This window comes from Gallus gallus, chromosome 3, assembly GCF_016699485.2.
Source record: "Gallus gallus isolate bGalGal1 chromosome 3, bGalGal1.mat.broiler.GRCg7b, whole genome shotgun sequence".
NCBI classification, from domain to species: domain Eukaryota; kingdom Metazoa; phylum Chordata; class Aves; order Galliformes; family Phasianidae; genus Gallus; species Gallus gallus.
In genome coordinates this window covers 50,227,872-50,255,077 of record NC_052534.1, presented here as the reverse complement: position 1 = coordinate 50,255,077, position 27,206 = coordinate 50,227,872, and the positions used below count along the sequence as shown (strand labels likewise).

The 27,206-nt window shown below is 39.4% G+C and overlaps 1 protein-coding gene across 7 annotated transcripts in view; it reads right to left on the bottom strand.

The window, feature by feature from the left end:
• The window catches only part of TIAM2 (T-cell lymphoma invasion and metastasis 2), a 168,151-nt gene that overhangs the window by 17,675 nt on the left and 123,270 nt on the right, over positions 1-27,206 (bottom strand). For 5 of the 7 annotated variants that reach the window (XM_046938839.1, XM_046938838.1, XM_025148727.3 and 2 more), the window contains one exon: positions 13,921-14,024. In XM_046938839.1, coding sequence (XP_046794795.1) covers positions 13,921-14,024 — 104 coding nt within the window. Of the gene's footprint in view, positions 1-2,853; positions 2,904-13,920; positions 14,025-25,708; positions 25,869-27,206 lie in introns of those variants that run through there. The other 2 variants (XM_046938841.1, XM_046938840.1) reach the window with 2 other exon arrangements.

Below are 27,206 nucleotides of genomic sequence, written 5' to 3'. Positions count from 1 at the left end.
CTAGAATTTACTCAGGGTTTGTGGAAAAACAAGTGCTTACACTGCAGGAAGAATCAAGTGAAGCAGCACTGTTCTGTTCTATTGGCCCTTTTTACAGATTTTCCAGCAAAGCTGTATTACCTTTCTACCAGACCTAGCAGCTGGGAGAGCAGGCTGTCTTGGAAGGATGTGTAGAAGCAGCCTAGAGAAACTTTGTTTCTTTTCATCCTTGCATCTCTGACTCATATTTCAGCCCCATATCTTCTAGCTTGGAGTATTCTTTATAAATGAACATCATTCACAGCAGCCTTAGAAAGTATCAGCTTCACCCATAGCTGCCAACAACCACAGTGGTGCTCACAGCTTGTAAGATGAAGATGAAGCACATCCTATTTTCAATAATATTCTCAAGAAGAAATATTAAGGATTTTTCCTTCAAAGTGAACAAAAGATACTCTTACAAGGCATGTCTTACAGATTTTCTTTGGTCCTTGCACACAAGCATATCATCATCTGAGGCTGTGCTATCCCCACCAGAGTTAAAATCTCCATAAAATTAATTGGTAAGAGGGGAGAAGACATTAATCAGGACTGGTTAAGCATTAGCACAATGATTTCATGGCTACTGTGTGACTTTCCATTGAGTGATACTGATTGAGCATAAGTGCTGCACAAGGTCAATTAGTGTTATGGAGTCTCTGCTCACTGCTGTTTCTCTTACTCTCATTTATACACCGCATGTACTCTGTCAGTAGGGTTTGGTGTGTTGGTTCATTGCAGTTTGGTGTAGGTTGTGGCTTGGTGTGAGGTGTTTGTGTTGCTTTTATATATATATATATGTATATATATTATTAATTAATTAATTTAAGTGATGGAAAGGAAAATTTAAGTAGGCTCATAAAACTCTTTAGGCTCAGGAGGATTCCTTGGGAAGGTTACAGCAAGACACGTCCTTTGACTAGTTTCCAGAGTCCTGTACCCTTGTGGAGGACACTGGCCACACCTATGTGGAGATCACTAACCTTTGAATTCATTATCTAAGGGAAAGCACACACTCAGAAAGCCTGCTGCTGGAACATATTAGTCTTACAGCTTTAAAAAATGAGAAGCTAACAGCTCAGTGCTGTCTGATGTACTTATTTTTTTTTCAGGAAGTAAACTGAATGTGCCAGACAGCAGAAGAAACACAACTACTGACGATTTTAAGAAAGAACAACCAGCCAAAGACATTATTACATCTTTCACTTTCTGAAAAAGGAAAGCCTTTGGAGGTGTCCATCACTTTCCTTTTATATCAGAAGACATTTCTCTCCAGAATAAACGCAGGCCTAGCATCCAGCCTGTTTTGTGTGTCTATTATTCTACAGACTTCTCTGTCATCCCTAGTCTGGGCAATACTTTGTAACCAAGCAATGTAAAACGGTAGAAAGTAAGTCTTAGTAGTCCTAGAGATTGCTGAAAAAGACCAGTACAGTACATATACTTCTCTAAACTAAGACCGAAAAAAAGTACACCGCTCAGTTTTACTGAAAATTGCTTTGTGAAGGCTGCTGCTCAGCTTTGGGCAACAGAAGCTGAATAGTAGATTCAGTCATCACGACTTACTTTTTGGTCCTTCTTTTTTCATAACCTCAACACCAACTATTCTTGACACTGCTGAAATTCTGACAGTCTATTTTGTTTAGCTGTGTTTCTTGCACACCTTTTAATTACAACACTAAAAACTGCTGAAGGGAAACTGATAAGGATAAATTATGTCTTTCACCAATTTCAGTGAGACTTACATTAACAAAGTTAGCCTGATCTGGCAATGCAAGGAGTTATCAACAAACTTATGTAGAAATCAGAAATGCAGTTGGAAGAGGGCTTGATATTCAGATAAAGAGTTTCTGTCAGAACCACGTGGCTCCTAAGATGCAACTCACTTGACCTGGTGCTCAAGCTATCAACAGTAATCACATGGTAAAAAGTCTTTGTTCGCTCTTGTTCCTCTTTCTCCTTGGCTGTACACTAAGAATCTCTGGTGCCTTAGCTATTCAGTGGCAATGCTAGTTATAAACTAACTCATGCAGAAGGGATCTGGGCCCAAGAGTCTGCAGCAACCAGATCCCATGGATCAGAAGCTCCCATTGAGCTGGACATCAGTCACTAAAGTCATCTGACCCGATGCATATCATAGCCAAATGCAAAACAGAAGTCATTTCTGTCACAGAAGGTTAAATCCTGACCACTTAAAATATAAAGATGAGAGCAAAAGCATTAAAAAGAGCAAAGAGAGAAGAGCTCTGATGCCCACCTCACTAAAAGCAGACTCTTGACAAGTAACATTAAAGCACAAAATGCAGATTTTCCCAGACTATGACTCTATGAAAATATCACCATTCTTTCTCCCCAGGTCCTTATCCTGATGTTGTTGATATTTAATACAGAAGGTTCATATATTTTTCTACCATCTGCATAAATGTTTACTGCCTTCTTGTATTTTCTTTTTTCCTCAGCCATTCCTTGATCACAGCTTTTCTACTTGCCATTCTTTTTCCAAAATTCCAAATCATTTGTCAAAAGTCAGATAAATAGTTAAAACATTGCTGCAGATATTTCCAAATTTTAATGAAGAACCGTGTTAAAACCATCCCACTCAGCCCTCTCTCTGACAGAGGCAAGTAATAACTATTTGCAGGAGCGCACACAACCAGCCACCCCCCCACCCACCTCCAAATATTCAAAAAGCCCAAATCTTTTCCAGTGCAGCACCGATACGGACTCACCTACAGAGTGCACTAATGACCAGCTGCTATTTAATGAAGCGCAGAGACCCCAGCAGCCCGGTCTCCTATCTCAGCCTGCTCACGAGCACCCCAGCCCCATACTCACCATAGAAAACATCCTGTGCAGGGAGCCGTACGCTGCTGCTGCCTGCTGCTGGGTTTTGCGAGCCAACGCTAAACTCTTAGCTCTGGTTTTACTCCTCCTGAAGGCGGGCATTGTGACTTATCAGTACAAACTTTGCCAAAGGAAAGGCCCCTGGAAAAGAGGCAGGGATGCCGCGGCCTCCCACGAGCACACCTCTCTGCATTCAGCTGCAGCCTGCCAGCATGCACAGACGCAGCACAGAAGTTTTCCTTTTGTGCTGATTAACAAAAACGGGAGACACTATCAATGTCCCAGTTTAACTGGGCTAAGCAGTGCACGAGGCAGCCGGGCCTTCCATTATTGCTACAAAGGCAGTGAAAACCTGCCAGAGGAGAGGGATTTTTATAAATAGCCTGATGTAGCGAATGCTGGACAAAGTGCAGTCATGCCAAGGGAATGTGGGTTTTATCTCCCAGAAAGGTACCTGTCTCTGCGCCTGTGAAATTCACCGCATAAACAAAACATCAGGTGCTGTGGGAAAATTAGCCAAATACCTAAAAATATCTGGATGGTGCTGACAGCTCTGAAAGTCAGAGTGAATTATCAGTGGCGCTGATGCACTGTCAAGGGTATATACCGCTAAATGATGCGGCATACAAATGCACTTACAATGATAAAACGAAAAACAAATAGGCAGCTCCACGGAAGATTTGTTCAAATAACTGTGCTTGTCCTTTGTTTGAACTTTCTCGCTGTAATTACATCAATAAAAGGAAATTTAAACTGTGCTTAGTAATAAATCTGAAAGTAGAAGTACCCATGTTGATGTATTTACACAAAAACAATCAGGTCCGCAAACAAACTATTTTAAACACAACATAACTTTAAATAAAACATGATAGGATATTACACCATGGAGGTGAAGAGTTACAAGACTGACAAGAAATTCAAAAAACACAGCAACTCCCATACTCCTCCCATTACAGCACTGTGAGGGCGCACTGATGATGAGATGTAAGGCTTCTTTCAGCCCTACCCTTGCCATCACCTCTTTGCATTCTGGTAAACCCTTTTCTTATGCCCAAATGATACGGTAAGCTCAGGTGCACATATCCTTGGTTATGAGTGTGCTACTTCACAGGTTTCAAGGATATCCGCCTTCCTACAAGCAAGGGAATAACACAGCCCTCTCCTTTAATTACTGCAATTAAACTTACATCCATCTCTTTCCAAATCGTTAGCGCAACTTGACAGCTCAGCACTTGCCAAACCATAAAGCTCTGCTACTGCGTGCACCCTATCACAAGAACACGGATGCCAGCTCCCTAAAAAACAAGCTGCTGACAGAGCACTGAATGTATCGAAGGAGTAGGAACTGCTTGTTTAACTCATGTTTTTTAAGGACTGGGCTATTTTGGAGAGAGATATCAAATTTAGTGGGCGAGATGACTGTGTAGCAGAAAATTGAAGGAATGATCTCGATGGAGTGAGATTTTCCAGGATGCACAGTCTGGCTTAAAAGTCCAATTACATGGACCTCTGTGTGGTGTGCACAAGGTTACTTTTCTTATCCACCATTAGTGGCTGCTTCTGCAGTAGTCTACAGAGACTAGGCATCTACATACCATGTCCAAACAGACAACAATATCACTAGTTTTTGGACATTAAATATGAAAAAATCTCAGAGCTAGGTCGCCAGGTCCACCTTTATCAAGAGCAGAGCTACACTGTATGGAAGAACACTGTTTCTCCTTTTATTTTTAAAAGCCAGCGTGAGTTGTAGCAACTTCAAGCACTGTTTTTGTAACAGATATGTGTTAAAAACACATCACGTCTACTGAGACTGGAAAAAAAAATGGCTGCTTAACTTCAGGTCCGAGCAATAACGCCCATCTCAACGAAAAACAATGACAGGACTTTTTACTTCCATATTAGGAATTTATTCTTCCTCAGATTTGCTAATTAAGCCTGAGTTATTAGCTAGCCATATGCCAGCTAAAAGATGTTACCAATTAACAGTTGTTTTTTTCAACGTGTATTCATTAGGAAAAAACACAATGTTTTAGTAATACTTCCAACCCCTACTGAGGAACAAGGATCAACCCAAAAAGTAAAAAAACACAAACTAAAACAAACCAAATGAATGAAAGCATTTTCTTTAGCATTTCTTCTCCTGAAACATGCAACAAGCATTCGAGCCCTCCTCAGCAATATGCCTTCTAAGTAAAACTTACATCTAAAATAATCAATCACCTTGAAACACTTTTAAGACGACTGGAAAAAATGACGCAGTCCCGTTGTTTGTTCCTGTGTGCCTTGAGTAACACTCTTTCCCTTTACAGACATCTGTTTTTCATCTTTCCATTTCAGAGGCACCAGGCTTGATAGTTACCATAACAGTAACATCCTTTGCGATACAGGCTTCCCTCTATTGTCCCAATGCCTGTAGGTGCGCTTATCTGCAGGGAGTTTGCTTCCCATCCCGCTTTTGCCCTCAGTGCATGAAGGTAAAAGGTTAATTTGGCTGGTCTCCAGTTCTCTGCAGAGATCTATAACGACTCTGCTCGTCACTTTTTATAAATGTGGGTGGGTGATTTTTCTAAGTATTTGTCATTCTTATTATGCTAATAGCATGCTTAAAATCTCTTTAAAAGATATTTCCAAAGCACTGTTGACCAAATTGAAGACATTTTCTTCAATTTAAAACTGCAAACAGTTAATGCTCCAAGTGTTTAAAATGAATTCTTATTTAATTTTTAATTTCAAGCATCTTAAATACTGCTTTTAACATTTTCACTCAAAGTGTTTTGTGTTGAATACAAAAACTTTTTTCAAGTGCTGAATTAGAAACTATGGCAACCACTATGACATTATCTTTGCAGTTGCATTCATCTTGCACAATAAATTTTTGCAGTGTGCTTTCTTTAGAGTCAGAGAGGGCAACCCTTACCTTTTTAGTCACGTCGAATCTTAAATGTTAAGAGGTGCAATAATTCCACTGTAAAGACAGAGGCAGACCCTTGAACTCTACACCAATAGTGCTATTGACAGCAACTAACGAAAACAGGTGAAAATCTGTTGTCTGTTTCCTGACTCAACTGATCCTATAATTTCATAATTCTCCTCCCTTCCAGTTTCTTTGTCTTTGATTTTGCACAGTTTCCTGCAGGTAGTAGATTTTTTTTCAATTTTGGTATTTCAGATCTACCTTTGGTCCTATATATTCCTGACAGAAGAAAATAGGAATCAAAGACTAATCAAAACATACGTGTGTACCCAAGGATGCAGCTGTTGTCTGAAATTGTGTTGCAACTTTGTATGACTTTGAAGTGATTTTGTATCCTGCGGTTAAACGTTGGACACATCACATACCTTGTTATGCACTAAAATTGTGCTTAAATGCTTCTGAATCACACAGGGAATAAATGCATATTATTGTCAGTTCTGTAATGGAACAGTATCTTCATCTTAAAAAAAGAAAAAGAAAAAAAAACAAAAGAAAACATAAATAATCCATATCAGGGAGTTTTCCCAGCTCCCTGAGTCTGTCAGAAGTACAATTAGGTATCTCGGCCTTTGATTGATTTCAAAGTGAAATGCTGCCATCATGTCCCGTACTGCAGGCAACTGGGGTTGCCTTTGGAGACCCAGGGTGGATGATACTAATGAAGATTCCTGTCCTTCATCAGTGAAGTCAAAAGCATCTCCAGAGGCACTGCTAACCATATCTTGTGGCAATGAACCAGTACTGTTCTCACACACTTCTCTTCATATGCAGGTAAGCCCCATGGATTTTTCCCAGCAGACTACAAAGACAATCTGTATTATAACTCATCTCTCACCAGCTTTTTTCATTTGCAAGCATCAACACAATTTCTTTTTCTGGTCAAAGCCATCTGCACATTTTACACTGACAGCTGTCACAGTACTTTTGAGAGGATGTTTCCTTCAGTCTGAGGAAAAACAACAACCACCACCTCCTCTGCAGGCCCCAGCAACACAATGTATGTAATAGCACAGAGCGCAGCAACATAAGTTTACAAGTCTACATGCAAAAACTGCACAATCTCCTTTTGCTTTTATTTCTAGTATGTATGCATGCAGGTCTCCATCTGGAGTTTCAGCTAGTGTCTGGGTTACAGGCTCACACGAGGTATGATGCCTTTCATGCTTAAAGCTTTATGGTTTCAAGGCTCCCTACTACATTAGCCAAGACCTGCATTCAAATTATGGGTCATCCATAAATTGACATACCGCTGCAGTAAAGAACTGCACAATAAACACAACAAAGTGAAAATCCAGGGCCGGGGTTAGGAGCAAGCACTCACTGGTATGTTTACAATAAGCCTTCTGCAACCTAGTGCATCAAGTTTGGTGTTTTTGCTAAAGGGTGGAGTAGAATATTGAAATCTGAAGTAAGTAGCAAAGGTCTTATAGACTTCTAACAGGCTATGATTTCACTCACGTTGCTCTCTAATACCCCTCTGAAAAGGGTCCTCAATGACAGCAGTGTTTCAGCTCCAGATTGCTGGAGCCAGCCACTTTGCTTGGGCTGCCTACAAGCCAGGTTGTCTGCAAGGGAAGTGCAATAATTAACAAAGCTCTCCACGGGCTTCTGCCTCCTTTCAGCGCAGAACTGTCCCCTCCAGGCAAAAATGAATCAAGAAAAACCAGTGCTGAGGAACTTGCTGTTCTCCCACGCTAGCTTTCAGACTCCCTCAATGCATCTCACAACTGGAAGGAAAATGACACTTGGATTGAAGAGGAGTACACGTGATTTTGAAAGGAGTACTACATTCACCATTGTTAAATTCCTTCCATACAAAGAACAGAAAAAGGGATGTTAATTGCAGACTACTCCCCAGGCTTTTGGGTTTCATCAGCTGCTGAAGTTCTCATGATTGAAATTAGGGGAAAAACCTTAACGTCCTATGGATGTTGAGCAGACCTTCAGGCAGACAGTTCTCTTGCAATTAACGACATGCTGTGCAAGTGGGAACTGCCTGGACACAGCAAAATAGAGCTAGTAAGAAGCCACCACTGTGAACATCATTTACCTGTAATTGCCTCCATGAATAAAATAAGTTTGGGGCCACATGGGACTGCCAGCAGTTTTTAACTCCTCTTGTTTTACTTCTCTCAGAGGGACCTCTGTTGAGCTTCTGGTCATTAAGCTCAACTCAGCAACTGGTGTTTCCTGGATTAGTAATAACATTTGTCTTCCAAGATTTTTACACTCTTTGCTTAACAAAATTGCTCTTCACACACACTTTCACTTTCACTTTCCTTTCTCTTTTTCTTTTTTTTTTTAATTTCTCTCAGTTTTATTACAATATTGGTGCTTCTTTGGGGATACTTTGAAGGTAGGGATTGCTACCTGACAAGCAAGAAGACTTGCCACCATCCTAAATGCCATCAGAGCACAATTTCTGCTTCTTGGTTTTGATATTTCATGCAAAATATTATCGAAAAATCTTCCTTCTGACTCAGTGTATTTTGGTAAATCTTTAACTTTCCCACTCAGAAATCATATTAGAAAACTGTTTAACTTCAGTGGGGAAAAATAAACATTTCCTGATATCTGTCCATTAAGACAATCATCTACTGCTTACAAACACATTCATACTGATGTGTATCATCTAAGAGAGTGAATGGTTTTCATTGCTAGATCAAAATAAATGAACCACCACAACTGAATATATAGGATTACATTCACTGACAGTTCCTACAGAAGGCTGGTGTGGTTTGAGTAAGAGCGTCCTCAACTGTCCCATTGCACATATGGGGTAGATCACTTCCAGGTAATAAACTAGAGGAAAATATCATTTCTAGCACCCACTTGATTTCTTCTGGAAAATGAAATACCATTCAAATCATTCATAAACATTGAACAATTATATTAATTTTCTACAAAGAGGGGACTGTATGAGTAATGATTACTAACTGCTTCAGCCTCCATTATTGCATGGCAGCTGTTCTAGTTGCCCTCTTTCTCTCCCTAAAATGAAACCATCCTGTTTTCCTTAACAAATTAGAGTAGATGCAGACTAGCAATGGGATACACATTCTTACTCTCAGTTTTGAACCTAACCACCATATGTAGTACTTCAACATTTTTACTATTTTCTGCATATGAAGTTGGCGGTTTTACTGTTGCTTCTAATGAAGGGTTTTCCACATCAGTTTCAGACAGCTTCAAGAGAAAACATTTTTTGTTCAACTTATGAAGATCATCCCTCCAGTACATGGCTATACTGCATACCCAAGAGGCTAAAACAATATATGCAGTGATCTCTTTACAATACTCAATGATTTTTATTACAGAAACAGCTGTGCGAAATCAGCTAATAAAAACATGAGGATTTCCATTTTGAAACTGTGACATGCATGTCTTGCCTTTGTTGAAAGCATTGTTCTGGGAAGCTTGTTGTGATAGGTGTTGTCTTCTGACTCAGTCTCAGTTTCCTATTTACACCACTCAGGCACCATCCAATAATCCAGATGCTCAAACTTTATGTACAAGTTTGCACATCAGCAGTGTGAGCCGAAGTGGCAAGAATTTAATGCCAGCTCAAGAACAGACTGGGTGCATAGAAGCCAAAATCAGATTTCCCACCATGATACCTCATATTCAGAGTTCACGGAAACATCAGTTTCTCACTATACCTGCTGAAGCTCCTCTCTGGCTAATGGAGGACTGTCCAAAACTGACATCACAGTAAAGAGAAAATACAAGCTTCAAAAGCACCAAAAAGATCATTTGGCATTATATAAAATACTGAAGCATCCTACAGCAGATTCTGAAATGCACAAGTAGTTGCAACGCATTCTTTCTACTTTTGTTGTGCAAAGCAAAGCCAATTTCTGTAAGAGTCTCCATACCCAACTTACTCCCAGAATCTTTTACTTTATTATTTGAAAGCAATATAGCACCACTTCAAAAATGCCTGGAAGTCAAACCTGCTGGACATTTTATAGAAAGCAAATTCTTGTTAGCATGCAAAGTTTCTTATCATGCTAGATTCTGTTTCTGCATCTGCAATGTTAATTTTTGAAGATGCCAGCATAAAGTCATTCTGCATTCACTGTCTATTTTTCACGATTACGAAGCATCAACACTAGCTATTTTTACTGGGCTTGGGCACATGAAGTTATCCATATTTCTTATAAATATAACTCTTCATATACATAAGAATATATTAAAGTTACTTCATATATTTGCACAAAGTTTACACCAAGGCTTTTTTCGCGATCTGTAAAATATTTGAAATGAAAACATATCTTCTCCCTATACAGATGCACTTATAAGAAAATCTTTCTTCCTTTTTGTCAAAATTTAACTTGAAGTGGCAAGTAGTTGTCTCTTACAATACTTAGAGCAGCCAAAAATGAGAGCACAACTGTCTTATAGTGGACTCCTAGAAGAGGAGTTACATATATTGTAAAATTTCACCTTTTAGCTACGCTTATCTTTCATAAGGGAACATTTTTTTAAAATACAGATAATACAAAGTACAAGATGGTTATACTTAATTTAGAGGAAACTGTGGGCTAAAGAAAGCGTTTCTAACCAATACAACTAGAAATCACAAGTAACTGAAGGAAATGTTGCATTCATGTTACCCAGGTACACAGACAGTTTGATTCTTGGCAACTGTCAACATACCAGGATTTAACTGAGTGCCAGAAGCACAGACAAACAGTTCTCAAAATGATTAAACACAACTAAACCTAATTGCACTGACAGGCACACTGAATCCCCACATTTTCTGAGGTCCCCCATTCTTCTGTCAACAGGACTCATACGTACTCGAGAACCAACAATTGCAGGGACAGTGTGCCACTGCCACATAAACAGTATTTTAACACAGTTTGAAAATGTACTGCATCAGAGTGTGTTAGAATTGTAACATCTTTCCTTGGTAAACGAAACAGAAAATAAACTGAAAGGAAGCTTTCAATAAAGGTATAAACAGGGCATCCCAGAGAATAGAGCTGACAAAACTAATGAGCATCTAGAATGGATAGTTCTTGGCATTCATGTCTGCAATAATATTTTATAACTGGAGGAACAGTTTTCATTTCTGGAATGAATTAATCCTCTACTGTCTTCCTAATTCATTTGTTAACTCTCAGATGAAAGACAAACAGAGCTATTCTAAATTCATTCATTTCTTGGACTACAAAAAAATGAATGAAATAATGAATGAGCACATATTTGAATGTAGTACACATGCAACAAAAGACATTTTTCTTTGAATTTACTAGGGAAATGCTTTCCTGTATGTTTTAGTTAAGGTAATGTTTAACTTTAGCCTGGTATAAGATGAAGAGAATAATAGTGAAAAACAGACAAAAACGTTCCAAATAAAAACATTAAAATCCAGAAATCACACATGCAAGCATTTAAGATTGTTTTTTATTTACTTACATGTTATGGGACAGAAATCAACCAAACTTCAAAGGAGTCTGCTCCCTCAGAGCCACGTAATTACATCTACAGCTGTTGTCAGCTGGGAAATGAGCACGTCTGGCTGTTTCTCCACTGAAATAATGCCAAGCTGCCTGTTGTTCCAGGCTGTGCTCAGAACCTCTCAGCACCACCAACGTCCTCTCCACAAAGATGCAGCTACATATCTGCTCTCCCTCATACTTTGCGTAACACCAAGGTGTCTGCACTACTGCTCTCCCACTGCCATGGATCAAGTTAGCACATACAGGAAACAGAAGGCAAAGGGGATGGGAAAAAAAAAAACAGAACAAATCCAGATGCTGTGCTTTTTGAGGCTACACAATTTCCTCAAACTAGCTTTTATTAGCAATAGCTATTGTTCATGTGGTGAGCAGTCCCAAATCACAGCTATAAAAACAGAAATCATTTTAATTTTTTTTTATAGCCAATCACTGAAGCACGTACACTATATACTGCTTCCTAAATTTACTGCGAGGTTTTTAATTCTCCATTTATTGGAGAAATCAGAAGGGTCAGACAAAAGCTCTGACAGTAATAGGCACTCTCCAACAGAAAGGCGGCAGTCAATTACAAACCATTTGCAGAAATTGTAGAGCTGTCACAGACTCGTTTACAGCTGCAGTTCAAGACAGGCTGCCTTTGATTTGCCAAGCCATTTCTCCCCCCTTGCACCTAGAAAACTAGGACAACTTCAAATAGTTTTTAACAAAATGACACTAGCAGACCTGCATGCCAGCCCAAGGAGTGAACTGCAGTATAATCTGGGCAGTTACTCCAACAAATTGTGCACAAGCCCATTAATGCTGACAGATGGGATGGTTTTTCAGCTGGAGAGAGACAGGGAACAGACGTATCTGTTTTCCCCTCTTTCTTTTTGAACTACAACCATAGCACATAATTCAGAGCATCAGAGCAAATTTAGCATGTTCAGAGCAAAAACTACTCTGAAAGAATTGTTCTCTGTGTATTTAAATCCTGCTGAACATTCCCTAGTTTCCTATGATTTGCTGTGTTCGACACAGACGATCGGGGTGACTGATAAACAAAGCCTTTGTTTTTCTGCTAAAGCAAAGCTGAAGCTGCAGAGCCTCCTCCCCTTCAGCAGGATGGGTGCTCAGTCCCCCATGCCTGCATGGCACCTTCTGGGTGGCATGCACCCCAGGCAAGCAGGGCACCTTGCAGCACTAGGGATGCAGGGGTGACCTGGCCAAGCACCAGCCAACTCACAGAGCCAGGTGCTACATAGGTGTTACCTCACCTGGGTTCTCACAAGGTGGAAGGTGTTTTGACTCTCACTGTAACACACTGCAGATGCCCTAGAACAGGACAGTAGAGAAATATGCACTGTCACTGCCAAATGCATCCTAATGGGAGAAAAATCCCCCTAGGATTTATTCTTTACGGTTGCAAAGAAGTTTTGGAAGCATAATCACAGTGGAACACAAGATAGAGATTATCTCCATGGGAATCCCCTGTGAAAAAAGAGGTGGGCTAAAGGCCCCAAATCACCAAGCTTCTCCTTGCTCTCACAGAAAACTGCATAAAGTCATTTGTATTTGACTGAAGGAGACTACAAAAGGACTGCAAACATAAAAGACAATCAGTTCCTCCAGGTAGGGTATGGCTAGAGGCAAAACGCATCTTCTTCATTTTGGTCTTCTGAGATTTTACATTTTGCTTTATCTCTAGCTTTCTACCCTTCCTCTCTTATCTTTGCCTATCTAAATGTTCCATACAACCAGTAATACATTCCTGAACCATATAAACTTCTTTTCTGTTATGTAATTGTGTAATGTGTTATCACACGTTTGATTTGAAGTACAACCAACTCACCAACAGAAGTAACAAAAACATTTCTGCTGTCAGAATGGCAATGCCTAGGAAAGCCCACAGACATGAAAGCTACTCATGCTAGCAGCTGGGGAGTTCAAAACAATATGCACTTGGGTTGGACACAGACTGCAGTTTGGCTGACGTGGAGGAAAAAGGTCAAAAAATTGCTCTCTGAAAACCAATGCATTCAAAGATAGACACTAACTGTGGGGGTTCCTACATCATTCTCCAAAGCTCTAACTGAGAAAAGGCATATTTCAGCTGATGTTAAACAATAATTGCAGATGCATTAAAGTTCTTCAAATAAGACAGTAGGAATCATTAGGATCCCCAGAACTGCATCTCTCAAAGTTTGCAGTCCAGTCTGAAATTATTCATGTTATATAAGTGTTGCTTTGGTCAATGCAATCTTAACAAGTCCTAATAGTATCAGCAAAGAAAAAAAAAAAAAGGAAGAATTAACTGAATCAGTTAAAAAGCTGTACTAGTTTCACTGTTCTCTGGAGAAGTGGGTTCAATCAACACAGAAAGAGGAATTTGACAAGTCTCCATCTCTTTGACATTTGCCCCTATTGCAGTGCTTTTGGAGATGCAGCAGCTGACCTGCCAGCATGACCTCAAGACAGTAAAACACTAAATACAGCTAACATGCATGCATCTTTTTCCAAATCAGTGCCATATATTAAGTCTTTACCCCCACAAACAATGAGACAATGAGTGTTAACAATGAGACATCTCTACCTTTACATTTATAAGGATTCTTATGTCAGGTATGCTCTTACCCTGAAAGGTGGATCAGTCTTCTCCCTGTGTGGTACTTGGTCCAGAGTGCCATCAGTACTGCTCCTTTTCAAGCTGGATGTGACATCAGGCACGTTATTAAAATCTGCATTTGAGAGAAAATAATTTAGACGGTTACAGGAGAGGAAAAGTATTTGCTTTTATCTGCAGATATTTTCAGTGCCTAGCAGAATTTTTATAGGATGAGATAAGGAAGATTTGCCACTCACCCCCCCCCCCCCCCCCCCCGCCATATGAAAAATAACAGAAGAGGACAAAGTAAAGAGAAGCTGTGCCTGAAAATTCTGCTTTCAAAACAATAAGCTGGACATGTAAGAACCATCTGAAGCAAGATGCATCTCTGATCTACAAAAACAAGCCTCACATTCTTGCTAGCAGCGTGCTTTCTAAAGTAGCATTATTTATAATCAGTACACTGTGCTAAGACAACCAATGAGGATGCTCTCAGTAGTTCTCCTTGGATGAACGTGCTATTTGACATGACTTATTCCTGAATCCCTTAAAAATTTAAAAAGAGAATTTTGCCTTGGAACAAGCACTACAGTTGATAATACTGACAAAACCTCTTCCTGGTTACTAGCAGTTAATCAATTTTACTAAATTTGGATTCCCAGTACAGGGCATCTGGCAAAATGAAAAAACAGTGGTAGGGAATGTCCTACTCTACCCTATTGAAAGGCTGTACCTCATTTATGTGTAAACTCAAGATCCATCAAACAGTGCTGAACATTCATATGAAAATAGTCATTTTCTCTTTACATTTCCTCAACTGGCTGCTTAAAATGTGCAGAGAATTTTTTGTAAAAAAAACTATTAGAAGTGAAGCAAACTCCTCTGAACTAGAAATAATGCAATTCTCTCTCCATCTGGGTGTTTAAATCCTGAAGTGGGGCTTTTTCCGCTGTTTTTATTTTTAATATGAGGCAGCTGTTGTATCCTCTGCATTTTCTGATTTTGATGGAGAGCTACCAACCAGACTTCCCTTCTCCAGCCACCTCAGCAATGTCTTTGCTTTCTGGCTTCAAATTAGTTGTGGACAGGGACTTGCTGCTGGTCTGTCCCCACCAAATAGTTCCTGTTAGCAAGGATTCATAAACTGAAGCAGAGAGGGAGGTGGGAATTTTAGACCTGAAATAGCACCACCTTGAGGTACATACCTCAAGCTTAGTGTCAAGGTTGACACTTTCCACTCAGATGCCAAAGACTTGACTACGCTGTCTCTCTCTCACCACTTAGGACCAGTGTCCCATCACTTTTCTCCTCTCAGTCTTTTGTACCTTTTACCTCCAGACTCAGGTGTAGCTTCTGATATCTCAGAGCCCCTAAGCCACCTTTGCAGAAACAACACATTTCACACTGCTTCACCAGTCACACATCTTCATTAAGAACTTAACATGGAGCCTATCTTGTCTACTTATTTTATTATGCTTTTACCCTTCTTCCTCCACCATGCATGAATTATTTTCTTCTGCCTTCTGGAATTCTGAAGTCATATTGAGCCTCCCTTTTGTATATGGGTCCACATGAATGACCAGTGACTTCAGTCACTGTCAGCTCCTGGGTTCACAAAAAGTAAGCCAACTCCAAAAACATTAACTGATTTTATTTGCCATTTGAGCTCTTTTTACTTGTCTTCTGTCTTTCAGTGCAATTTTTTCCCCCTACTTTCACACAGCATGCACCTGAGATTAGTTGTTTTTTTCATTAGAGAGCTATCAGATGTCAAACTGGATACCACTGGGAAACTTGTATCCTTTCCTTGATTAACAAAGTGACCATTAATCATAGAATGGCTTAGGTTGTAAAAGACTTTAAAGATCATCTGGTTCCAACACCTTTACCATGAGCAGTCCGCCTATCGCTCCTTTCAGCCTGGCCTTGAGCACCTCCAGAGGTGGGAGGCACCCAAAACTTCTCTGGACAGTCTGTACCAGTACCTCACCACCCTCTGAGTAAAAAATTACCTCCTAATATCTAACCTAAATCTCCTCTCTTTTAGTTTAAAGCCATTCTCCCTTGTCCTGGCACTACCAGACCATGTCAGTCTCCTTTCTGCTTATAAGCTCTCTTTAGGCACAGGAAGGTCACAATGAGGTCTCCCTGGAGCCTTCTCTTCTCCATGCTGAACAAGCCCAACACCCTCAGCCTTTCTTTGTGGGAGAGGTGCTCAAGCCCTCTGATCATCTTTGTGGCCTCCTCTGGATCTGCTTCAACGGCTCTGCATCCTTTCTGTGCTGGGAGCCTCAGATCTGGACACAGTACTGCAGATGGGGCCCCATGAGTGCAGAATAGAGGAGGATAATCACCTCCCTCACCCTGCTGGCCACAGCATATTAGTCTTTACAAGACAGGAAATAAGTGAAACTAACGTACGTAAGCAACAAAGCAAAAGCATAAATATAAAAAGATGACAATGAGGTAAAACAATCAGTAGATACCATGAACAGAACAAATCATAACAACAACAGCCAAAGCAGGCAGGCAAAATATTCTATCACTTTTTCCATATAATCTATCTTTTCTTCCATTCACTCTTGTCTTTTTCTTCTTGTAGTCTCCTGGACTGACAGAGGTAGATCTATATTGTCTTGACCATTTTTTATAGCTTTTGCTATTGGCACAAAAACAGATTATAGTTAAGAGGAAGAAATATTAAATGTCATTTAAAATAGTGAATTAAAAAAGTACATGGAAAGGATCCAAAGTGAAAAAGGACATCCTACTGTACACTGTATGCCAAACTAACACGGAGAGGGAAGGAAGGAAGCATGGCTTGTTGATCAGTTTAGCATCCATATCCTGTCTCCCTTTTCTCCTTTTACTATGGAAGCAGACTTCCTCTGGATTCATTCATACACATCATCATTGAACTATTCCCAAAGAGCAGAGCATCAACATCAGCTGCATAGCTAAAAAATAAGTCAAAGGGTAAAGTAAAATATACACTGCCTTAAAGAATGTGAAACTTCAAGCGCAAAGCCTAAGAACACAAGCAGAATACTGAAATTCATTCTACTTATTTTACTAAATGTAATAAGAATAATAAGGCAACCCATAAAACTGTGTCTTCTTTAAACTTTTATGTATGGATTTAGCTGTACCATGGGATTCATATAGCAAAGATGTTCAAAAACTGTAATGTAAAACTGTTACCTTGCAGGCTGTGGTAGCTACTGTCCTTTCAGGATAGCAACACAACCACAAAGAGTCTGTACAGCATTCAGATCAACATTATAGCCACGCAAGTATAAAAACTGTTTCAGTATATAACAGTCTGGATCTTTGCTGAAAATTAACACAGAAAAGTATGCAAGTAGATATATTCCTAAAAATTATCTAAACAAAAGGTCAAATTACCACTTCCTAGCAATGGTGTTTTCTTCTTAACCATCTCTATGTTACTTACTACAGTTACATTACTAATTAGTTAGAAAAGGAAAAAAAAAAAAAAAAAAAAAAAAAAGACTGCTTTGTTGGAACTATATTGCCTTGGAGATGTCCAGAGTAGTAATGGGGAGTATCCCATTACTAGTTCTGCCTATACAATACCAGTAGTGTATTAGATTTATTCTATTGATAAACTTGTAATAAACCTGTCTGGAAGAAGAAAGCAACTGATTTGTTGTTGAGTTTTTACACACGTAGACACTCATGTACAGTGAGTTTAAATGTATATCCCTTCCAATTGAGAAGGGCAGAAACCTCAGAAGCAGATAACTGCTTCCTATTTAGCAAAGGAGAATCACCAGATGCTAAAATACAAGTCAACTTGCTGTGAGTAAGCTAAGTAGTAACCTCAGATAAATGATAATATCCTCAGAAAAGCACAGAGACAAAATGCCATTGTGTGAAAAGGTTAACTACAACATATGACATGTGCAACAAGCCTTATGCTTGCATTCTAGTGATGAAAGATCAAGCATTAAGAACCCGATGATCACTTTCAACTACCAACATCATCACCGAAGAAGAAAGTGTTGTATGTTCATCAAGCTTTGGACCAATAAGTGCAAATGTTCTAAATGAACTTCCTCTCCAGTGCCATTACTTCTGCAATATTGTGCCTCGCTGGCAGGTAGATACATGACTCTGAATCACTCAAGAGAAACAGTGAAGAGAAAGAAATGATAACATAACCACTAAAAACTGAAAGAAAATATACTTCCTAAGTCATGCTCCTCATTACTAATTATTTGGTTTAAAGTGGGCATGGAGTGAACAGATGGGAGAAAGAATGAGAAAGATAAAAATACAGCACATCCGAGAGCTCCGTACACCCACAGAAATGCATCCACGTCTCTGTGGTGAAACATGTACAAGTGGTCAATATAGTTCACTCTATTATTTTGAATATTTGGGAGTGATAAGGTACAGTGGAAACATCCTCCAACAAATGTGAGACAATAATAATCCATGCTATGGCCCTAGCCAAGAAACCAAAGGAAATCAATTGGAAAACATCAACACCCAGCAATTCATTTAACATAAAGAAGTCATCAATAAATTCAAACGTTACTAATCTCCTTTTTCTGTTCAATTAACAAAGACGACTTAATTACTTTCTACTCGCTGCTGCTCTTACCACTTCAGCCACTGACTGCAAACAAAGGCAAAATTGCCATGTAAGGAACTGAGAATTCTGCTTCTTTTATAATTCTTCTTTGTAACACTTTGAAACATGTTCTGTGTTAGATTTTTCTCACCAATTTCAAAAATGTGAAACACTCGTCTTAAGCATGTCAAGTGTTATCAAGTGTCAAGCACTATGTAGGTGGTGTAACCAGCCCCTTTTTCAAACTACAAGAAGAGGGTGTGTTTCCATCTGCCACTCTAGTGACAACAATAAATTGAAAAAAAAAATCCTTCTAGATCTACAAGAGTAGGTAACACAGCAAAATTAAATGTACCCATTCTCTCACTCCAAGACATACTAAGAGTGGTGCAGGGGCGTCATTTTCAGCTCTTGGCAGCAGCAGCAGTTCTGAGCATCACTTGATAACTACCCTCTGCAAGTGAAGAGGCACTTTTGACAGTCATGGGCAGCCCTGACCTTGATAAAAATAAAGCCATAAAAGCAATATGGAAAACTGTTGTTCCATTTTGCCATATTCCAAAGATCTCAAAAACCTTTGCTTTGCATCAGAATGAAACTGTGTTCTTTTATTTTATGTTATTTTATTTTTTGCCGAATTGTTGAGAAAGAAATACCACAGAGCAAAAAGAAATAGCTTGACATCAGGATATTAATCTATGATGTAGGACAGAGAGATAAAATCCCCTGCTATGTGAGATTCAGGAAGGTATCTGAACCTGGGTCTGTCTCAGCTAAGCAAAGCTGCCTGTTAACAGTAGCTAATCCTTTGAGACCTTTCTAGTGTCTTGCTTATGGTAAAGCTGGCCTCACAGGATGCAAACGGCCCAGGTTAAAACCTGTCTATCTTCAGCAGGAAAAAATGAGGCAGGAAACCATTTTCATAATGATCCAGGTGCTGATGGAGAAGAAAGGATGATACTATGCATCTCTTGAATAACAAGCAATACCTATGTTTAAAGGAGTAAAAACGGTGGGGGACTCTGCTGTAGGAAGTGACCTTCATAGTAACACCAAAGGCTTTCACAACCAGATGTTTAAGAAATCTAAGTTAAAATAAATAAATAAATAAAATTTAAACCCCTGTACAGCTTTATAATATCTCAAGGAATATCATTTCATAAAATGGAAAAAAAAATAGGAACCAAACCATGGCAGAACTGGCTAGCAGAAAGTACAACAGGAATTAATACAATTAAATACACTGATCATTCAAACTTAATACATATCATTAAGAACATGACTAGACTACCATACAGAAGGTGCAAAATGACCTTGAAGACAGAGCCACATTCCCAGAATGAAATTGTGCAGGACACAGTTTTAAGGACCAATCAGAACAATTCCTTTTATAAGCTGTGACTCTTTAGTTGGAAATGTGAAAGAATGAAAAAGTGTGAGAGTGTGGAAAAGGGGGTAAAACCATAAAGCTTTGAGTTAGAGCTACCTAAGCAATGGTCAGGCCTGGATCAGTTATAACACTGGCCAGGAATTTGCCTATGCAAAGAATAATGAGAAGATGGGCATTTAAACATCACATGAATGAATTTCTGAAACAGGCTTATTCAGGAACAAAGGATGCTAGTAGACCATCCTATTTTAAAATATGATAGAACAACTGTATGAACAAGATTGTTGAAAGCCTCAACTAGCAGAGGACTGGATTCTGTGAGTCTGGAAATCCTGTTCCATTCTTTGTTTCTGTCATTAATGTAGCATTAATATAGTACGTGAAAGCTAAAACACTAGCATAGTATGTGAAAACTAACTACAGCTACACAGGCACATACATAGACGACTGTCTATTAGTAGAGCACAGAAATTACTTTGTTTCATTAGTGCTGGTGTGTAAGGATTCTGGCAAAGAGCATCAAAGACTAAGATAATGCTTATATCACATGTGCATATAGGTGAGGAAACCCTAGTGTCAATAGCCATCCTGCAATTCAGTTGCTTGCTGATTCCACCTTAGATGTTCACTTTTAACTCTGGCTTTTTTTCTGCTGCAGACGTATCTGGTTGTAGTTCTCCGACATTGGGGAAGGAAAGGGTGCTCTCATTTCCCATTCTCTTGAATGAGAACTTTTATCTGCAGTAGATAGATGTTTCAGATGCAAAAATACATGAACACACAAAGCTCCAACCAATTAGGATGGCCTTGGTCTACTCTGTAAAAGACAGATATCCAGATCGCCAGTCAAAGCAACTAACAGCAATTTTAAACCCTGGTGCTGTCTGGCGGTTACATACATACATTGCAAAACAGCAGTAAATTGGATATAACTTAGGTATAAGAATACCAATATAAGATTTAAGCTTGAAAAAGTTAGAATCCAAAATTATAAGGAATAAATAGAGAGTTCTATCCTCTGGGAAAGACTGTATTCTGTATTTCCACTAATTCTCTAGAAACTGTCAGTAACAAACAACGCAGCCAACCTTTAGCATGTAAGATATTCTCCATCTGTAGACTTCTGCTACAGAGTTTCCGTAACATCGCTACATGGTTAGGATGAAAATAAGAAAATATATTTGGGCAATAAGCTTAACCAAGGTATGGAAAGATGCATTCTTCATTGTTATATTAATTCTCCAGACTGATCAGTTAATTATTGTAAGGTTTTAATTCCCATATACTTCTAGCTAATGTTACTATCAAAAGAAAAGTAGATTTACAAGAGAAAATCACAAATATTTCTTAAATCAATACTGAAGCCTGAGCTAAATCTCAGAAAGGTACAAAGTCTTAGTGGTCTTCATTCCTTCAGACTCACGGAAAAACAGGGAGTGGTGAGTGAAGCATTCCAGCATTGCCTAGAGACATGAAATATCAGTGTGCTGAACTCTAAAAATGCTCCCTTGGAGAGTAGTACTCATAACCTCGGTTAAATAACTAAGCCTGGCAGGTAGAATGCATGTGCTATTTATCTTGGTCTGTTTCAACTAAATATATTTCAGGTTTTCAACAATATATTTACTCTTTTGTAGTGAAGTTAAGAAGACAGGTCTTTAAGCATTTCCTTCTGTATCTTTTTTTTCTTTCTGAACGGCTCCAGTGAATATCTTTCAAAAAGTAACAGTTGATCCCAAGGAATTACAGAATGACTTTCAAGAGATATTCTCACAATCTTTGTTGAAGAAGGCGTTCAAATTTTGCAGGAGAAGGTTCTGGGTTCACTAATTCTGTTATGAATAACTTGGTTATCTCTTGCTTATTTCAGAATCAGATCTTTGAGTTCTTTGGCTCACGTTACCCCCTCAGACCAGGATGGAACGGGCTCTTGGCTGACCATTCGTGCTCCCAGGGCACATTGCTGGCTCTTGTTCAATTTGACACCAACTAGAGCCCTAGATCTCTTTCTGTAGGACTGCTCTCCAGCCTCTCATCACCACTAGGAAGTAAATGTAAAACAGTACGGTCAGCATTCCAGTACCATGGATCCAAAGTGTACATTTTTATTAATCTCCAGTTAAGTTTTACAGAATAATTCCATAATTCATGTTACATAAATTCCAGCTAAAATTACTGAATAGAGCTAAGTGTTTAACTATTGCATAGTGCCAGTTCAGTTGTTTCCCTGCAGTTGGTACTCACAGGCAAGTATTACTACTTAAGCGCTCAGACTCCACTGTTGGATTAAATTCAAAACAATTTTGCAGGCAGTAACTGTGGTTATTAACTGTGCTTTTCTGCTGCTTTAACCAACATTTCAAAAGGTAGTGAAATACTAAATTTATTACCAAATAAAAGCCTCTTCCTTTCCTGTTTAGGAAATTTTTAAGTTCTTCAGAAAGACTTTAGCATACATTCGGATACTGACTCTCAAACTCTTGCTAAATTAACACAAATTGACTCTACTAGTACTCATAAATTAAGTTTCTAGAAAATGAAAACTAAACAAATAAGAAAAACACACCAAAATGCTCTCAATTTTACCAGTCAGAACATTTTTCTTTCTGCAAGATATATTGGTTTCTATCACTTGGTTGTCATAAGCATTTCATTACTGGCTGGAAGGCATGTTCTCAGTTCAGCTGATTCTTTGGTGTAGCTAGAAATTTCAGTCACTAATACATTCAAGCTGCTAAATCTGGAAAGAAGATTATTACGCAGTTGTCATAACATCAGTCTTCCTAGATAGTGTTCTTCAAAACGTGATTAATAGATGCCTGTCACTGACAAGACTAATTGTTACAAAACAAGGCTTGCAGTTACTGGCCAGACAAGAAGGCTCTACTTGCAGCCTCTCTCATCCAGATGTTTTGGTTTCAGAGAGCAAACTGTTGAAACATCAGCAGGTGCTCTATATGCTTGCCAAAGGGCAGCACAACCAGGGTTCTTCTTATTGCAGATCCGATAAAGCCTAGAGAGAGAGAAGCTCTCATACTTCAGGCAAGAGTCTGAAGTACTCAAGTAGTATAAGTCTCCTTTGTTCTCATCCTTCAGTGAGAAAAGAGATGCTTCTTGTTCAACCACTGCACATTTTCAAGTTTATAAAAAGTCAGTATTTTCATGCAAATATTCTTGTACCATACAGCTTTAACTATGTTGAGCCACATGCTGAACAGTGGCTTAGCTCCAGTCAGCCACCTACTTCTGCAAGTGTGACTTTCTGTAGGCTGCTGCATGTTCTTTTCTTCTTCTTTTTTCCCTAAATATCTGCAGAAACATCCATTTTGAAATTAGAGCAGAATCCTTCAGAACCCCTGGGAGTTCCTCTGTTGGTCAACTGTTGGTCACAAAACAAAGCAATTTGACTCACTTGCCAATTCAGTAATCAATAAGAGATAGAAATCAGCAACATAGTAGGAAATAACTGCCTATGCTTCTGTAGCAATGCCTGATTGCCCCTCGAATTTCAATATGTTTTTATGAAGTTCTTTTAGCTTGCTAAACTTTCTCTGCACAAGTATCTGCCAGTCAGACAACTGTGAAGGCTTTCCAGGTTTAATCTTAACACTTTGCACTGGCTTCTCAAATTGTTACCAGAATACATGCATTTCCCAAGTGCACATTCCTAAACATCCTCTTAAATAGAGTCCTGCTGAAGGCTGTTGGACATGCAGGGGTGCTGCCAGCAGCTCTCCTCCTGATTGCTGTGCTACTGCTCAGTGGTTATCTGTGCCTAGCAGAGCAGGACAGCAAATGGAGTTGGCCAAGTGTATCACCTTAGAGGAACACTTTTTCCTCCATCTCAGACACTAAAAAGCAAAAAGAAGTAATTTAACAGTTTAGCAAGAATTTGTGGCTGGCTTAGACAGTTAGTTTTTATAATTACCCGATCTATTTTACCTCTATGAAACATACAACACCATCTGCTGTTTGATGTGTTTTAAATGTGTCAAAGGCATGTGCATGTCTCCCACCTTATCATTATTAATAAATCTCCTTGCTGACTGTATTGTCAGCCTACAGGATTCAGTAGGATGAGTAACATAATAATTTATGTCCATGTGTTGCCACAGAGCCAGAAGGTGCAGCTCCACAGGATTTAATGGAGTTTACACCAGGAAAAAACAACTTTGGGCCACTGACTTCATAGGGATTAAATCATAGCAGCATTTAGCAAAGCAGAACAGAATGCTCTGTCAGTAGAAAAGCACAACGAAGAGCATTTAAGGCTGTCTCATTTTAGAGCATAAACAGTCTTTTAATTTGCAGCATGTGCATCTAGCAGGAAGCAAACAGGAGTGTTTGTCAAGTGCTAGTAAGAGCTCATTAAACCACCCTTCTTGGGAAACATTCTGTATTGCACAACATGCAGTAGACAACAAGTGCTCCTGTGAGGAGATAAATGTTTCTTTGAATTTACTGCTACACTGTTAATAGTCCCAGGTGATGTTCAGAGCCGCAAATGTTCTTTTGCCAGTGATAGACCAGAGCACAGCTCCAGCATATTTGCATTAATGCTGCAAAAGCAGTCGCAGTGAAAGCCAACTTAACAGTTTTCCAAGGCAACTTCAAACAGACACCTTATCTCTGAGCTCGCCTTGACACTCAGCCTCAGCATGTCCTCTTGCACTTGCATAGCTTCCTGCTGAAGTAAATCGGGTATTGAGTGAAAATAGAAACTCGAAGTCATAGATCTTCACACTGATAACCAGTCACACTGCACAGACAACAACATGATTGTGCTGTGACACTGCTTTTCTAGCATGCTCGCAGCATGTAAACCATCAGATATCAGGTATTGAAATCATCAGGAAAGAGCCAACAACACTCAGTGACCTACAACACTAGCACACCTACACCTCACAGATCGCCTAGCGGGGCTGTGAGAGTCCTCAGGAAGCCAAGAAATAATCACCTCCTCAGAGTTCAAAAGAGCTTCCCGTGACAGAATAAAAATAAATGTCTTTGATTTCTCACAAGGGCAGTTTTGCAGCACCAAGATGACCATACCCCACAGCAAGATTAAGAGAATTTAGGCAAACAAACAGAATGCAATTTGCAAAGAACTACATGAATAGGTTGTATTGAAAATGTCTTCCGGTGTAGTTTTACTTTTGTTTGCAAAATGCTTTGAATCTTAGCTTAACAGAGGCTTATGCAATGCTCTGAAAATGATAGGCAAGCAACGTGCAAGGAACAAGGAGCTACTGCTTGCTATTGCAAGCAGAAAGTTAACTTCCCTTTCCTTCTGACTTTCCTTCTTTTTTTAAGGGACAAACAGGTCTTCCAACTCCAAAAGGGCTGGAAGAACATGCAGGAACTGCTCCTGCATGGCATGGCAAGGCTCAGACAGTGACACAAGCACAGACAGAGCCATCCCCTTCCTTTTTCTCCTCTCTGGGCTTGACAGTACCTGAAAGACGCTGAATAGAGGAAAGTTTTCTGGAGCAGTTGTGGCTTGCAAATTAGCTTTACAGAGGCACTGAAACCATCCCTTGAAACACAGTTGAAATAGGTCAACTGATGCACTTCACTTCTGAGTAAGCTTGCAAAGGTTAAAATCAGAAGCATATTATTTCTTGGAAAACAGAAGAGACACTTCTCATGCAAGAGTTTAAACCACTGGTTCTCCTCTTGAAGCAGTTACATTTTGCAGAAATGACTGGTAGATGTTTCATAGATGAAGTGCTGAAAAAGAACTTGCCACCTCCAAAAGCAACTCTCCTTGCAAGCAGCTCTGCCTCCCATTCCTTCCCTGTTCCCACCTGCAGGTCCTGCTGCTTACCTGGCTCTGACCATGGTCAGACCTCTGTGCCCACCAGTTCAACTCATTGGGTTTGCAAGGGGGAAAGAAAAAAAAAAAAAAAAGAAGAAAGAAAAAAAAAGGTTTGTCCTAAATTATCTTCATCAAGGGCTTCTACAAGTGCCACTGTCAGCAGAGGGGCAGGGCCAATGCTGGGGGCTGGACAAATGGGCTAAGGCAGTTCTGTGAAGGAGGAGGAGTAAGCCTTTCATTTTGCAGCCTTATGTTTTTTAAAAAATAATTATCATTGTTTCTTAAACAGTTTCTTTGCCATTTACCTCTCTGATTATCCCAGACAAAAGCTTTTCCTCACGAAAACTTGTTAAAGCATATCCCAACTGCCATCACTCCCTACTTTGCCCACCTTGTACTTCTTTACTTTTTATAAAATCAAAACTATTTACAAATTAGAATTGATTTCAACAGTGTCAGCTATCCAGAAATGACAGCTTTTTTTTGGCAAAAGCCCACTTGCTGGGAAAATAAAATAAAATTGCCCAACTCTGACAGCAACTCACACACTTCGATGGGTTTTCACACCTACTAAAACTTCTGCCTCCTGCTTCAGCACTCTGTAGATATACTGTCAATGCACACGGGGCCATCTTGGAAAATACAGTTTTCAATTCTTGCTCCTTCTCTGCTGTTCATTCCTTATATATCCACGCCATCTTTAAAAAGAGTTAATTTTTCCTCTACAGTCATAAGAATTCTACACCAATTCTCTCTCATTTTTTCTTACTATACAAACATTTGTTTAATTTCCGTAGCACTGGAGCTTGAAGGAAGTTTAGCTACTCTGTTGTTTGTTTTTCCACACTTATAACTGTATTTTTTAAAAGTATTTCAGCTCATTGCTTTTCCAGAAGGAGTTTATTGCCAGCCAAGTGGCTAAGCAGCAACACAGCGTTGCCATGTGGAAGGTCAAATGATATGACCACAGGCAGCTCCAAAATACTGCCACAAGGATTTGGCACCCTTGTGGAGGGAATGAATCACTCCCACAGTAAAATTCCCTGGGAATGATTTTTAGGAGTGGAACAGTCAGTGACTGGAGAAAGTCAATCACTTCCCTTCTGTACAGTAAAATCTGCCAAAGTTTGGCATGAGGTATGGTTGAGTAACCTCTGCGCAGCAGGGTATGTATGAAAAGGCATTAATCAGGGTTATGCTGAGCAGTTACAAAACTGTAAATAAATGTGGGCAAACTATTTCCACCTGAGTTTCATGAAGGCAGAGATTTAAAGTAAAATCTCTTTTGCTATTGTCTGGTTGTTGTCATCTAGCAGCAGGCAGGGTATTCCTGAGTGACTCTCAGAGTGCTGGAAATGTCCATTTTCCAAGTGCTTCATTAATTTTAGCTTACTAATCCTCACAATATTCTAGACATATAAATAGAAATAGTTAACTTCTAAAAGCAGGAAGGTGACAGTAGAAAGATTAAGGCTTTTAATTCCAGGTATGTACCCTGGGACAACAT